Source organism: Grampus griseus (genome assembly GCF_964374135.1).
Source record: "Grampus griseus genome assembly, chromosome: 12".
NCBI lineage: Eukaryota > Metazoa > Chordata > Mammalia > Artiodactyla > Delphinidae > Grampus > Grampus griseus.
In genome coordinates this window covers 6,977,055-6,990,546 of record NC_139006.1, presented here as the reverse complement: position 1 = coordinate 6,990,546, position 13,492 = coordinate 6,977,055, and the positions used below count along the sequence as shown (strand labels likewise).

The window sequence follows — 13,492 nt, the reverse complement described above, 5'->3', positions numbered from 1 at the left end:
AAGCAGACTGTCACTGTGAATTATGACGTGACCTAATTCAAGCAGACTGAACTGTGGAAGGCTGTGTGCCTGTATATTGAATACTTAACATGGGAGAATTAATTCACTGTCATGTGGTTGCCTTGCATAATAAACAAAACAACAACAGCAATAATAATTTACTTCATGTTTCTCAACAGAAACATGAAGAATTGCATGGAATATTAACAGGCTTATGTTTTAGGAAACAGTAGCATGTGTATGGTTTTTTTTTTTTTTGGAAAGGTCGAGAGGACAGTAATTGTCTAGTATTTTATGAGGACAGATGTGTTGCATTTGATGTTTCCATGCCATCTTCTTTGTAAAACATGGGTTGCTTTTCTACACCAGAACCCTGCAATTAATCCCCAGCTAAGGGGAAAAAAAAGCTATCTGAGAGCAGCATGCCATTTCATCAGATGCTTGAAAACTTGAAGCCAGTTGGGTTGCCAGTGGTGTGTTACAATAAGTTAGTTTTTTTTCTTTGTTTGTGTTAGATTTTGAGATGGCTTCTTGCTCAAGTAAGTAATTTACTGTTGAGCACGTGACTTACTAAAATTAATAAGCTTTATTTTTTAGAGCAGTTTTAGGTTCCCAGCAAAACTGAGTGGAAAGTACAGAGCATATATATACCAGCGGTATGCCAGCTGTCCCCACACGCACACAACCTCCCCCACGATGCACGTAATATTTTAAAAGCCCCCATTTTTGGAAAATTAAACTTAGAGAATGTAAAAAGACTTTGACCTCTGCCTTGCAGCAGGTCATCGTTGCACACATCATTTCTTTGCTTTTCGATGTAATTGTGTGTAACACCACAGAACATTCCCACCCTGTAGTATTTTGGTCTGATGAATTCTTGCCGTGCAAGAGGTTCTGAGTTGTGTTGCTTCTACTTTGAGTGAGAAGTAGGACATCTGCTTCTTTAGTTTCACACCCAGGTTCCACGATAGGGATTTGTAGACTCCTCCCAGGAAACGGCAGTCAGGATGATCTAATGTTAGACTCACACAGGAGGCAGTGGCACTTGACGATGATGAAGATGGTGTTGGCACCCCCGGTAGGGGGAGCTTCCTTTGTGCCAGACGCCACACTCAGCGCTTCATTTTTATTTCTTTATTTATTTGGTCGTGCTGCTCGGCATGCAGGATCTTAGTTCCCCCACCAGGGATTGAACCTGTGCCCCCCGCAGTGGAAGCGCGGAGTCTTAACCACTGGACCGCCAGGGAAGTCCCATCATTATCTGAAATACATTATCCTGTTTTCCCCTGACTGCAGTCCATGAGGTAGGGACTGTTACTGATTCCAATGTCAAAATGAGGAAGCTCAGAGAGGTTGGTCATCTATCCAAGGCTGCACAGCTGATAAGATTTGAATCTGGCCCTGGCTTCAAGGCCTGTGTCCCTAACCATTACACTACACTGCCTCTTATTACATTATTGCCCCTTCTAGAAGGCTGTACTGGGTTGAGGTCACATTATGTGGCTGTAGTTAGACTCTAGTGAGATGACTAGTATTTGCTTCCCATCCTTGCTGCCTGTGAATATCCTGCTCCCTTCTTGGATGCATGTGGACTTGTCAATGACATTCATAAAGTAACCCTAAGTAACCCTAAAGTAAACCCTAAGTGCCTTTATTAACTAAGAGTCAGAAAACCTGACCATTCACGAGAGTTATTTTGGGGAACTGGAATTTGCAAGGGATCCTCCGTTTCTAAGTTTTACAATTTCATAATATTTCCTTTTTTTCTTTTTTTTTTGACTGCGTTGGGTCTTCGTTGCTGGGCGTGGGCTTTCTCTAGTTGTGGCGAGCAGGGCTACTCTTCGTTGCAGTGTGTGGACTTATTGCGGTGGCGCCTCTTGTTGCGGAGCACAGGCTCTAGGCGCATGGGCTTCGATAGTTGTGGCTCGCAGGCTCAGTAGTTGTGACCCATGGGTTTCGTTGCTCTGCGACATGTGTGATCTTTCCGGACCAGGGCTTGAACCCGTTCCCCCTGCATTGGCAGGCGGATTCTTAACCACTGTACCACAACAGAAGCCCAATATTTGCTTTTTAAAAAGAAATAAAAAGTCATAGGGGACTTCCCTGGCAGTCCAGCGGTTAAGACTTCGCCTTCCAATGCACGGGGTGCGGGTTCCATCCCTGGTCGGGGAGCTAAGGTTCCACGTGCCTCGCGGCCAAAAAACCAAAACATGAAACAGAAGCAATATTATAACAAATTCAATAGAGACTTTAAAAATGGTCCACATCAAAAAAATCGTAAAAAATGAAAACAAAAAAAAACCAATACCACGGAAAAATTAGGAAAGAACAACAATAGATACTGTTACGTTTGAAAAAAAGAGAGAAATTGGAGGCCCTGGATGCCTTTTTCTCACTCCATCATTAGCCGTGAAACCTCTTAACCCCTGAGCTTCCTCATGTATAAAGTGGGGGATGAGACCATCTTCCAGCTTCTTTCCAGTTCTCACACCCTAGGATTCTAAATCCAGGTCCACAACTACTCAGACAGAATGTCAATCCCAGCCTCCCTGGATTCTGGCCCTGCTATGGAATTTCCTGTCTTCCGATTGTGCTGTGGGCATGTTTTGTCTTGCTCCTGTCCTTCTTTTATGTATTTTTTTTTTCTTACTAGTGCATGAGTTGTACAGAAACTTGTTCCAGTGAATCATTTCAACAGCTCAGGCAGTGATTCTACCAAGTTTGGGGGAAATTCCGCTTAACATTTGTGACTTTCACAGTTAACTCGAATCTCCATACCTAGTTCTCTTATTACAACTGGAATGTGCCCCTGAACGGGACGGAACTACTTTTTAAAATTAAAAATAACAATAGCAGGGCTTCCCTGGTGGTGCAGTGGTTGAGAGTCCGCCTGCCAGTGCAGGGATATGGGTTCAATCCCTGGTCCGGGAGGATCCCACATACCGCGGAGCGGCTAAGCCCGTGCGCCACAACTATGGAGCCTGCACTCTACAGTCCATGAGCCACAACTACTGAGCCTGTGTGCCGCAACTACTGAAGCCCGCGTGCCTAGAGCCCATGCTCCACAACAAGAGAGGCTACCGCAATGAGAAGCCCAGGCACCGCAACGAAGAGTAGCCCACGCTCACCGCAACTAGAGAAAGCCCGCGCGCAGCAACAAAGACCCAACTCAGCCAAAAATAAAGAAATAAAATAAATTTATTTAAAAAAAATACTAATAACAATAGCTGTCCTTTATCAAATGCTTGCTTTGTGCCAGGCATGAGGCTAAGAGATGTGCCTACGTGATCTCATTTAATCCTCCCAAAAACCCTGTGAGATGTCCTATTATGATCACCATCTCCATTTTACAGATCAGAAACCCCAGAGACGTTAATTCACTGTTTGCCTTTTTTTTTTAATTGAAGTATAGTTGATTTACAATGTTGTGTTTAGTTTCTGCTGTATAGCAAAATGACTCAGTTATACACATATATATATTCTTTTTCATGTTCTTTTCCATTATGGTTTATCACAGGATATTGAATATAGTTCCCTGTGCTATACAGTAGGACCTTGTTTATCCATCCATCCCTGGTGGTCTAGTGGTTAGAATTTGGCACTCTCACTGTTTGTCTTTGAACGTAGCTGGGGTCTCTGTTTTAGTTATCTAGTGCTGTGTCACAAACCACCACAAGATTTAGTGGCTTGAAACAATCACCATTGCGTTATCTCTCATGGTTCTGTGGGTTGACTGGGCTCAGCTGGCTGGTCCTTGTTTGGGGTCTCTTAGATGGCAGGTAGGCTCACGCAGGCCATGTGTGATGCCTGGGCTTCTCTCCCTCTTCATATGGTCTGTGTCTCTCTATATGCCATCTGCACACAGCCTCTTCACATATTCTTTCCACTGAGCCCGCTGGACTTCTTACAAGGCTACTCAACACTTCCGAAAGCACACAGGCAGACCTTCTGAACGCCTAGGCTTGGAAATCCCAGAACATCACCTCCACCACATTCTACTGGCTAAGGCAAGTCACCACGCCAGCCCATCTTCCACGGGGAGGGCCACATAAGGGTGTGGGTTCAGGAGGCACAGTTCATTGGTGGTATTTGGGGAGACTTGCCTCTGCAGGTAGTAAATGACATTGAGTTGGGACATTTGGGAAATGAGAGACCTTTGGACCACTAGTGAAGAAGAAGAAGTAGGAGAAATTGGGAAGTAAGGGGGCAGAGGAAGCTGGTGATACTGACTAACAGAGACATTAAAAGAAAGGAGAAAGGTATTTCAGGGTTTTGAAACGTGGTGTTAAATTTATTGCAAAAAACCTAAGGGCAAAACCAGAATAACCAAATAATCTTGAAAAAGAAGAACAAAGTTGGAGAATTCACATTTCGCAATTTAAAAACTTACTGCAAAACTACAGTAATCAAGGGGCTTCCCTGGTGGCGCAGTGGTGAAGAACCGGCCTGCCAATGCAGGGGATATGGGTTCGAGCCCTGGTCCGGGAAGATCCCACATGCCGTGGAGCAGCTAAGCCCGTGCGCCACAACTACTTAGCCTGCGCTCCAGAGACCGTGTGACACAACTACTGAGCCCGCGCACCACAACTACTGAGCCCATGTGCTACAACTACTGAAGCCCGGGCTCCTAGAACCTGTGCTCCACAACAAGAGAAGCCACCGCCATGAGAAGCCCACGCACCGCAACGAAGAGTAGCCCCCGCTAGTCACAAGTAGAGAAAGCCTGTGCACAGCAACAAAGACCCAATGCAACCAAAAATAAATAAATAATAAATTAACTAAAAAAAAAAAAAACTACAGTAATCAAGACAGTGTGGTTCTGGCATAAGGACAGATATATAGATCAGTAGAGCAGGACTGAGAGTCCAGAAACAAACTCTTGCGTTTATGGTCAGCTGATTTTATAACAAGGGTGTCAAAACAAATCCATGGGAGAAAGAGTCATCTTTTCAATAAATGCTGCTAGATGACTGAATAGGCATAAGAATGAAGTGGGATCCTTTCCTTGAACCGTACACAAAAATGAACTCAGAATGGATTACAGACCTAAATGTCAGACATAAAATTCTTAGAAGAAAACCTGAGAGTAAGTCGTCATGACCTTGGCTCAGGCAAAGGCTTCCTAGGTACAACCCCAAACACACAAACAAGCGAAAAACCCGATAAATTGGACTTCACCACTTTAAAGGAGTAAAGGCTTTTGTTTTTGTTTCGTTTTTGAAAAAGAAGGAGAAAAACGCTTATGAAACAAAGCAACCGAACAAAGGCCTGCTGGCAAGGGCACGGAAAAAGTATTTCTCATACACTGTCGGTGGGAGTCTAAGTTGGTTCAGCCTTTTTGTTGGGTGATTTGGTGGTATCTATCGAGGTTATAATAAAAGCTAATATAATAAGAACTAATACAAGATAATAATAAGGGTTAATAGAAATAGAGCTACTCCATTTGGGCACTAGTGTAGGTGCTTTATAAGCTAAACTTGTTTAGTGCTTAGAACATCCTTAAGGGATAGGTATTATTCTTTTACAGACAAGAAAAACAAAGCAGTGAGAGGTTAAGTAACTTGCACGAGGTCACACAGCTAGTAAGGAAAGGAGATAGGATTTGAACCCACACTGTGGCTCCAGGGGCTATTTTCTCAGCCACTGTGCACACTACCTCACTCAATATGCCTGTCCTTTGACTCAACAATTCCATGTCTAAGAATCTATCTTCTGAAACCTCTGGCACATTTACCCAAAGATATATCATTCAGAATAGGATGTTCACCATAGGATGGCAGCAATAGAGGAAAATTGGAAATAACTTTAAATGTCTGTTAAAAGGCCATTGGTTAAATAAACTACATGTGGTCCATTTATACAATGAAATATAATTAAAAACAAGGAGCTTAATCTCTGTTCTGATATAGGAAGATATTCCTGATAAGAGCACCTTGCAAAATTATCTATCTATCTATCTATCTATCTATCTATCTATCTATCTATCTATGTTGCTTTAGCAAAACTAAAGATTCATTAGTTTTGTGCAAGAGTGTATATAGCCCAAATGTTAAAAGTTATCACCTCGGGACTTCCCTGGTGGTCCAGTGGTTAAGACTCCGCACTTCCACTTCAGGGGGCAGGGGTTCAGTCCCTGGTCTGGGAACAAAGATCCCTCCCTGCGTGCCACATGGGCATGGCCAAAAAAAAAAAAAAAGTCATCACCTCTAGAAAATGAGATGGAGGAATGAAAGGAAGACTAACTGCTTACTTTACATACTTGTGTGTTCCTTGAGTTTTGAACAAAAACATGTATGCCTCTGTGATTAAATAAATGTAATTCCTGTTTAAAAAGAAAGGGGTCTGCAAGGCTATTCACAAATCTTCTATCAAGAAAGATTGTGAGCAGACCCTTCTCACCTGGGTGGATCTCAGGGCTTCACCTCTTACCAGGTTGTTGTAGCCCAGCCTGGACTTTCGTTCCTGTCCCATTGATCTTCCTGCGGTTCCCAAACAATCTGTGTTCTCATTCTCTCTCCTCTCTAACTGGAACACCTTTCCCCACTGAGTCATCTTGATGCCGAAATCTTGACTCTCTGTGCACCGATGCCGAACAGAAATACAGAGACAGAGTTATGGAGGAGAAAGAAAGAGTGGCTTTATTTCTTTGCCAGGCAAAGAGGGAACACAGTAGGCTAGCGCCTCAAGAACTGCCCCCCTTCCCTGGGGAATAGGGAGGGGTCTTATAGTCGGGGTATGTGATAAGGATCAAGACAGTAACAGTCTTGCATTCTGCTTTATTCTGCAAAGTTTCAAAAGGGTGGGGTTGCTGACAAGATTAGGGTGTGTGCAGGATGTCAGGTGGTCTCCTAATCTTTTATTTATTTTTATTTTTGGCTGTCTTGGGTCTTTGTTGCTGTGCACAGGCTTTTCTCTAGTTGCGGCAAGCGGGGGCTACTCTTAGTTGTGGTTCGCTGGCTTCTCATTGGGTGGCTTCTCTTGTTGCAGAGCACGGACTCTAGGTGCGCGGGCTTCAGTAGTTGTGGCACTCAGGATCAACAGTTGTGGCTCGCAGGCTCTAGAGCACAGGCTCAGTAGTGGTGGTGCACGGGCTTAGCTGCTCCGTGGCATGTGGGATCTTCCCAGAACAGGGCTCTAACCCATGTCCACTGCACTGGTAGCAGGATTCTTAACCACTGCGCCACCAGGGAAGCCCTTGGTCTCCTAATCTTGATGAGTTTTTCTAGTCCCTTTAATCTTGCCTCAAGTGGTTTCCTGGCAGCTCCCCGCTTGATTAGCAAGTGTTCTAATCTGCCCTTTGGAACTCAGGGAAGGTCATGGAGGCTGGAGTCTTGCCTATAAGAAATGGGGGACAAAAAGGCCTCCACACCTGGGAGCCCTATAGGGTCCCGTTAGGTTTCAATCTGGTTGCCTCTTCTCCATCCTTCAGGGCTAAGTTCACAAGTCACTTCCTGTGAGAAGCCTTCCCTCAGCCCCGAAGCCAGGATTAAGGGCCCCGGGTTCTCCTGTAAACCCTAAGTTTATCACTTTCACTGCAGTTGCCCTGAATGGTAAATTTACTTTTTCCTTGGTTTCTGAAATGGAACCCATGGGGTGAGAGGCTATGTTTTTTGTGTTTTTACTGTGCCTGGTACAGAGCTGGTGCCTAATAAATGTTCCTTGAAAGAGGGAATGAATGAATGAATGAATCTTTACAAGGAAGAAAATATTGACCCCCTTCTCACTGCAACTCTATCATCACTGGAAGCTGAGTATAGATTAAGCCCACATGTGAGCCCATCTATTCATTCTGCTCTAGCTCAACCTCTCTACACATAAAATGTATGGCCCCAGCTTCATGGATGAGTTCAAAGGGTCCTGTGTTTAGTTTAACGCCCTGCTGTCGCCATCTTGAAATTCTCAATTCTTTCTGAATGAGGGACCTTGTATTTTCACTTTGAACTGGGCCCTGCAAATTATCAATATTAGCTGATCCTGAAGCCATTTATGCACTCACTGGGATGATGGAGTCTTGAGTAATATTGGAAACCTCTGTGGATTCAAAGGCCCAGAAGGCAGCAGGCTGAGACTGTGCATTGCAGTGTGGCCACTTCCCCACCTTGCTAGGGAATAAATGGCTCAACCCCTTGTGCCCAGAGTTCCAGTCCCATCCAAGCAGCCCCTGCACACTGGTGACCTCAGACACCATCTTAACCATGTCGGTTGTCGGAAAGGGTAAGGAAGCCCATTCTGAGAATAGACCAGAACCTAAATGTTTATGTTGTCAGCACCAATAAAAGGTACCTCTTATTTTTTCCATACAGTTCCTGAACAATAATGGTCTACTATCCCTTCTCGCTTTTATGTGACTTTCCTGAAAGACCCTATAAGTCAGAGGACACAATATTTCTTTTAAATCGATGACATTTTCCTATTCCAGGTAGTTTAAACAAAGCTTTGTCAACAAAGCTATATGACTGTTCCTTACAATTCCGAACACTTCTTGATAACATTTGTTTCATCACATTCTATGCATTTTAAAAAAGAGAAGCAAAACCAGAGTCAAGACTGTGGTTGTGAAACGGTGCACCTCAGATTGGGACATGAACCCCTGTGCCGGGATCCAAACCTGGCCAAAACCCACAGTCTTCCAAATGAGATCACACACCTGGTTTCAGGACTTAATGAAGTTCAGGTTCTTGCTGAGGTCTCATCACAGAAAGAATTCAGTGAGAGACAAAGTGATGGGTAGGAAGTGGATTTATTTAGAGAGAAACACACTCCGCAGACAGAGTGTGGGCCATCTCAGAAGGTGAGAAAGTCAACGGGGTATGGGGTTGTCAGTTTTTATAGGGGTGGGTAATTTCATAGGCTAATGAGGGGAGGAGTATTCCAGCTATTTTGGGAAGGGGCAGGGATTTCCAGGAATTGGGCCACCGCCCGCTTTTTGATTCTTCTGGTCGGTCTGTCGTGGCACCTGTTGGTGTGTCATTTAGCTTGCTGATGTGTTACAGTGAGCGTGTACTGAGGCTCAAGGTCTAGCGGAAGTTGACTTGCCCGCCATCTTGGACCCATTTGGTTCTAGTCAGTTTATGTCATGTCCTTGGGCTATGTCATTCTTTCAAAGGTTGTGCCCTGCCCACTTCCCTCTTGTTTCAGTTGGGGATTTGATTTTTGTTTTCGTTTATTTTTGCTGTTTTTTAGTGAGAACCTCAGCCTACTGTGTGCTTCTGGATTTTTTTGGATTTCTTTCCTTGGCGGGTAAAGTCTCATGAATCTTTCTTTTTTTAACATCTTTATTGGAGTATAATTGCTTTACAATGGTGTGTTAGTTTCTGCTTTATAACATAGTGAATCAGCTATACATATACATATATCCCCATATCTCCTCCCTCTTGCAGTCTCCCTCCCACCCTCCCTATCCCACCCCTCTGGGTGGTCACAAAGCACAGAGCTGATCTCTTTGTGCTATGTGGCTGCTTCCCACTAGCTATCGATTTTACATTTGGTAGTATATGTAAGTCCATGCCACTCTCTCACTTTGTCCCAGCTTACCCTTCCCCCTCCCCACGTCCTCAAGTCCATTCTCTACATCTGCGTCTTTAGCCCCTCATGAATCTTTTAACACAGGATCACACACAGGACGCGGACTTTCTTTTGGAATCTGTTTTTATTAAGATGAAGCAACAAGGGGGCAGCCCAGGAAAGAATGAACTAAGAATGGAATTTAAAGCAGAAGTGTGGGGTTTTCACAGATTTCTATCAAGAGGATATATGGTTCTTTGATGCTGATAAGAATCTTTGCTTTCACTTCTCCCCTGGAAGCTAGGGAGCCAGGGAACTCAAGTAGTCACAACAGAGCAGCTACTTACGGGGCTCTGAACCCCGGGGGAAATTGCTTCTGTGCCTCAGTTTCTTTATATGTAGAGTGTGTTAACATAATACATCATAATATTATGCACTTACTGCCAGACACTGCGCTTAACGTTTTACATGCACTTATTCATTCATTCAAATATTTACTGAGCACCTACTGTGTGCAGGCATGCCTCTAGGCTCTGGGTATATGATAGTAAACAAAGTCCCTGTGCTTCAGGATCCTACATTCAGTGAATCCACCCAATGACCTTCTGATGTCAACGTTATTGTTACCCCTATTTGACAGATAAGGAAATTGAAACTAAACGTGGTTAGGTAAAATCTTCCCCCAGGGAATTCCCTAGTGGTCCCGTGGTTAGGTCTCCGAGCTTCCACTGCAGGGGGCACGGGTTTGATCTCTGGTCAGAGAACTAAGATTCCGCATGCCGCGGTGGTGCGGCCAAAGGAAAAAAATGTGTCCCGAGATCACACATTGTAAGCAGTTGAGCTGTGATTTAAGCTTTGTACAGCCCATCCCTGGGCTGTGCAGTGCCCCTGAAAAAGGAATTAATGGGAACAGCCTAGTGGGATGTTTCAAAGCTAAAGAATGAAAAACTGGTAAGGGCCTTAACTGCAGAGAGTCCCCTGGGAATTTGAGAAAGTGTAAATAAAGGAGCCAACACTTTCACCACTTTGTGGCTTGAGAACGGAGCTAAGGTTGGCTTGGAATCTTTCCCCCTAATCTAGGGCAGGGGCAGCATGTCACTCATACAATCACCTACTTTTGAGGGTCCCATGGACATATTTGGGAAATTCATGTGTATAAGGGACACTACCCTTTCCTCCCTTTCGTGTTTGTATGGAATCCTACAATAAGAGGAAAACACTGGTGTTTGCAGAGAACAGGTCTAGAAACTATAATCATTGAAAGGGTGAACTTCATTAACTTCTGTCTGCTTGCTACACACACGCCTCCCACCCGGCCACACACAAGTTGACTAAGGACCGTCCAGGTAAAAGGGACATTAACACAGTACCTGGCACAGAATATTAATTCAGGAAATACATGGAAAATGAGTGATTGAATAATTCAAACTCATAGTCACATAACAAGCAGCCAAAGCAATTACGCCAGATTCAGCACTTCCCAAAGGCTAACGGGATTTTTTCAAGCACTCAGCTCCCACTGGAAAATTCAGGGCAGGTAAACATATCCTTCAGTACTTTCTTTGAAATGCAAAGACTTGCAGATAAACGTGGAGCTCCAAGAAGGTGGGAGCAGACTGTTTGGCTGTCATTTTTCTTGGGTTCCTGAGAAGTCAGAAAAGTACAGAGGAGCCCCAGGAAGATGAAAATCATTGGGGTCGAGACTTCCCAGTCTAAAGGGCCTCACTCTGCCTGAAATAAAAATATTGACTTACACTAGTTTCTATTTTCCAAGACAAGTAAGAATTTAAGGTCAGAGGATAGGCTATTAAATTCACTAACTCCCCCAGAGAGAGAACATGATGGGTTTAAACATTAGTACCTATTAACTCAGCCATTTAAAAATACACAAGAGCCAAACTCTTCCCAACCCACCACCCAACATACACACACACACACACACACACAAACACACACACACACGCCCCTGTCACTGGAATCAAATCATATAAATGCAACCGACTCACTTCTCAACTGGAACCTTCCAAAAAGACATAGTGATCTGAATTTCGTATCTAACAGAGTGAGGAGGATACAGCTAAGAAAGAATGGCATTTTCAAAGCTCTCCACCTCTCAGCATGAAGTATTTCTAAGTCACCCATGGGTCTTCCTTGATTCTGTCCATCTGTCTGTTCTGGTACCATCTCATTTGGAGATCTCACTGCACGTCGGATTGGCTTTGGAAGCTATTTGCCACACCGATGCAACTCTTGCGACAAAGGTTTGAAATGGACATCTCTTCTGGCCTCTGGGAGTGTCCTAGCCGCTTAGGTCTCAAACTGTGGATTTTGAGCTTGGAGTAGAATTTGGGGAACGAGGGACTTGAAAAATAGTACACCAGGGGGTCCAGCATGCTGTTCACGTAGGTGAAGCTGAGGGTGACGTGGAGGGCTACGTGGACAGAGGGATCGCAGGCGCTGGTAGGCACTGTCCAGAGGAAATACAGTCTGGCTGACACGCTGGGCAGGTAGCAGGTGATGAACACAACCGCCACCACCATGATGAACCGGGTAGCCTTCTTCATCCGAGTCTGCCTGGCCAGGTGCTGCCTCCGCTTCAGACTCCAAATGATCTTGAAGGAGCAGAACAAGATGATGCTGAGGGGCAGGAAGAATTCCAGCTGGAACATGACGTCGTGCCAGCCGTTGGCCGACTCCATGATGAAGCTTTCACAAGTTGTGGTCTCCTCTTGCACACACAGATGGTTCTCCGTCAAAAGATACAGAGTCCCCAGGATGACCATGGTCCACAGGGCACAGATGATGCCAACTGCAGTCCGGTTGGAGATGGCATTCACCGTATGGTGGGGGTGGACCACTTTAAAATACCTGTCCACAGCCACCACCGTGAGGAAGACGATGCTCCCAGCCCTGTTCGTGGCCAGCATGAAGAGTGCCACCCGACAAGGGATGTCCTTAAAGACCCATTGCCTGTGTCTGCGGTAGTAGTCAGTCCGAAAGGGCAGGCAGATCATGAGAAGGAAGTCGGCCACAGCCAAGTTGAAAAGGTAAATAGTACTCGGCTTCCAGGTCTTCATGTGAAAGCAGAAACCACACAGGGCGATGCCGTTGCCCAGGGCGCCCAGCACAAAGGCCAGGATCAGCAGCGGCGGCATCACCTGGGAGATGGGGTCCCCCTGGATGAGGCAGCACGACCTGTTTTCCATGGTGGACAGAGGACCAGTGTTCTGTGTGTTGGGCTGTGGAGTTCCCCCCAAAACACAGATGCTTACCTGAACGCTCCAGCTGCTGCGTTTCCAACTTCTTCACCCTGGGACACAGGTACCACACGTGGGCATGGATGCAGCCACTCCACGGAGAACAGAAACTTCGGCCAGGAAATGGGAGACTCGAGGTAGGGGTTCCTTTCACTGGAGCCCGGGTCACAAGCTGCCTGTCTCCCTGAGAGCCGAAGCATGTAGCACCCCAGGGCTTGGAAACGCGGGTCACTTCACGCAGTTGTCGTTTCTGGGAAGCAGCTGGCAGGTCCGAGGAGATTCGTGCTGGAGAGGAGTCGTTGAGTCCTGTCCCAGAATGATTTTTATTTTCAGCCTCTCTCTTAGCTGGAGAATAAGCAAAGCTGCCCAGGAGGAGTGAAAAAACAGCTTATTTGTCCTCCCTCCCGATGGAGAAACACAAACATTTCCTGGAGCCGTCCTGGGTCTCTGCCTGCGCTTTCCTCCCTAACCTTTGCCTGACTGCCGTCCTCTCCCTTATCCTGTGGGGCGCTCCCGGGCCGTGCCAGGGAGGGGAGGCTTAGCTCTGCATCTCCTCAGGGCCACTTCCTATGCCAGACTTCAAAATCAGAAGGATCTGCGGAGGAAAAAAATCCTTAATATAGCTCTTGCTGGCTGTTAGAAAAATTCTCTGAAGTGAGTCGCCATTCCTCTCTCCCACTTGCACCTTCCTACCCTTTGCATTCTTCCTTGGAGCCAAGTGACCAGTTGTA

At 45.4% G+C, this 13,492-nt stretch overlaps 1 protein-coding gene across 1 annotated transcript; it reads right to left on the bottom strand.

The window, feature by feature from the left end:
- Positions 1-9,472: 9,472 nt before the first annotated feature.
- HCAR1 (hydroxycarboxylic acid receptor 1) lies at positions 9,473-12,716 on the bottom strand. The gene has a single exon (XM_082667179.1). The coding sequence runs from the start codon at positions 12,708-12,710 to the stop codon at positions 11,703-11,705; it is 1,008 nt and encodes a 335-aa protein (XP_082523305.1). The 5' UTR covers positions 12,711-12,716; the 3' UTR covers positions 9,473-11,702.
- Between the last annotated feature and the right edge of the window lie 776 nt (positions 12,717-13,492).

What these genes read in the sequence shown, in the direction of transcription:
- HCAR1 (XM_082667179.1), bottom strand. Translation starts at nt 12,710, where the DNA reads ATGGAAAACAGGTCGTGCTGCCTCATCCAGGGGGACCCCATCTCCCAG.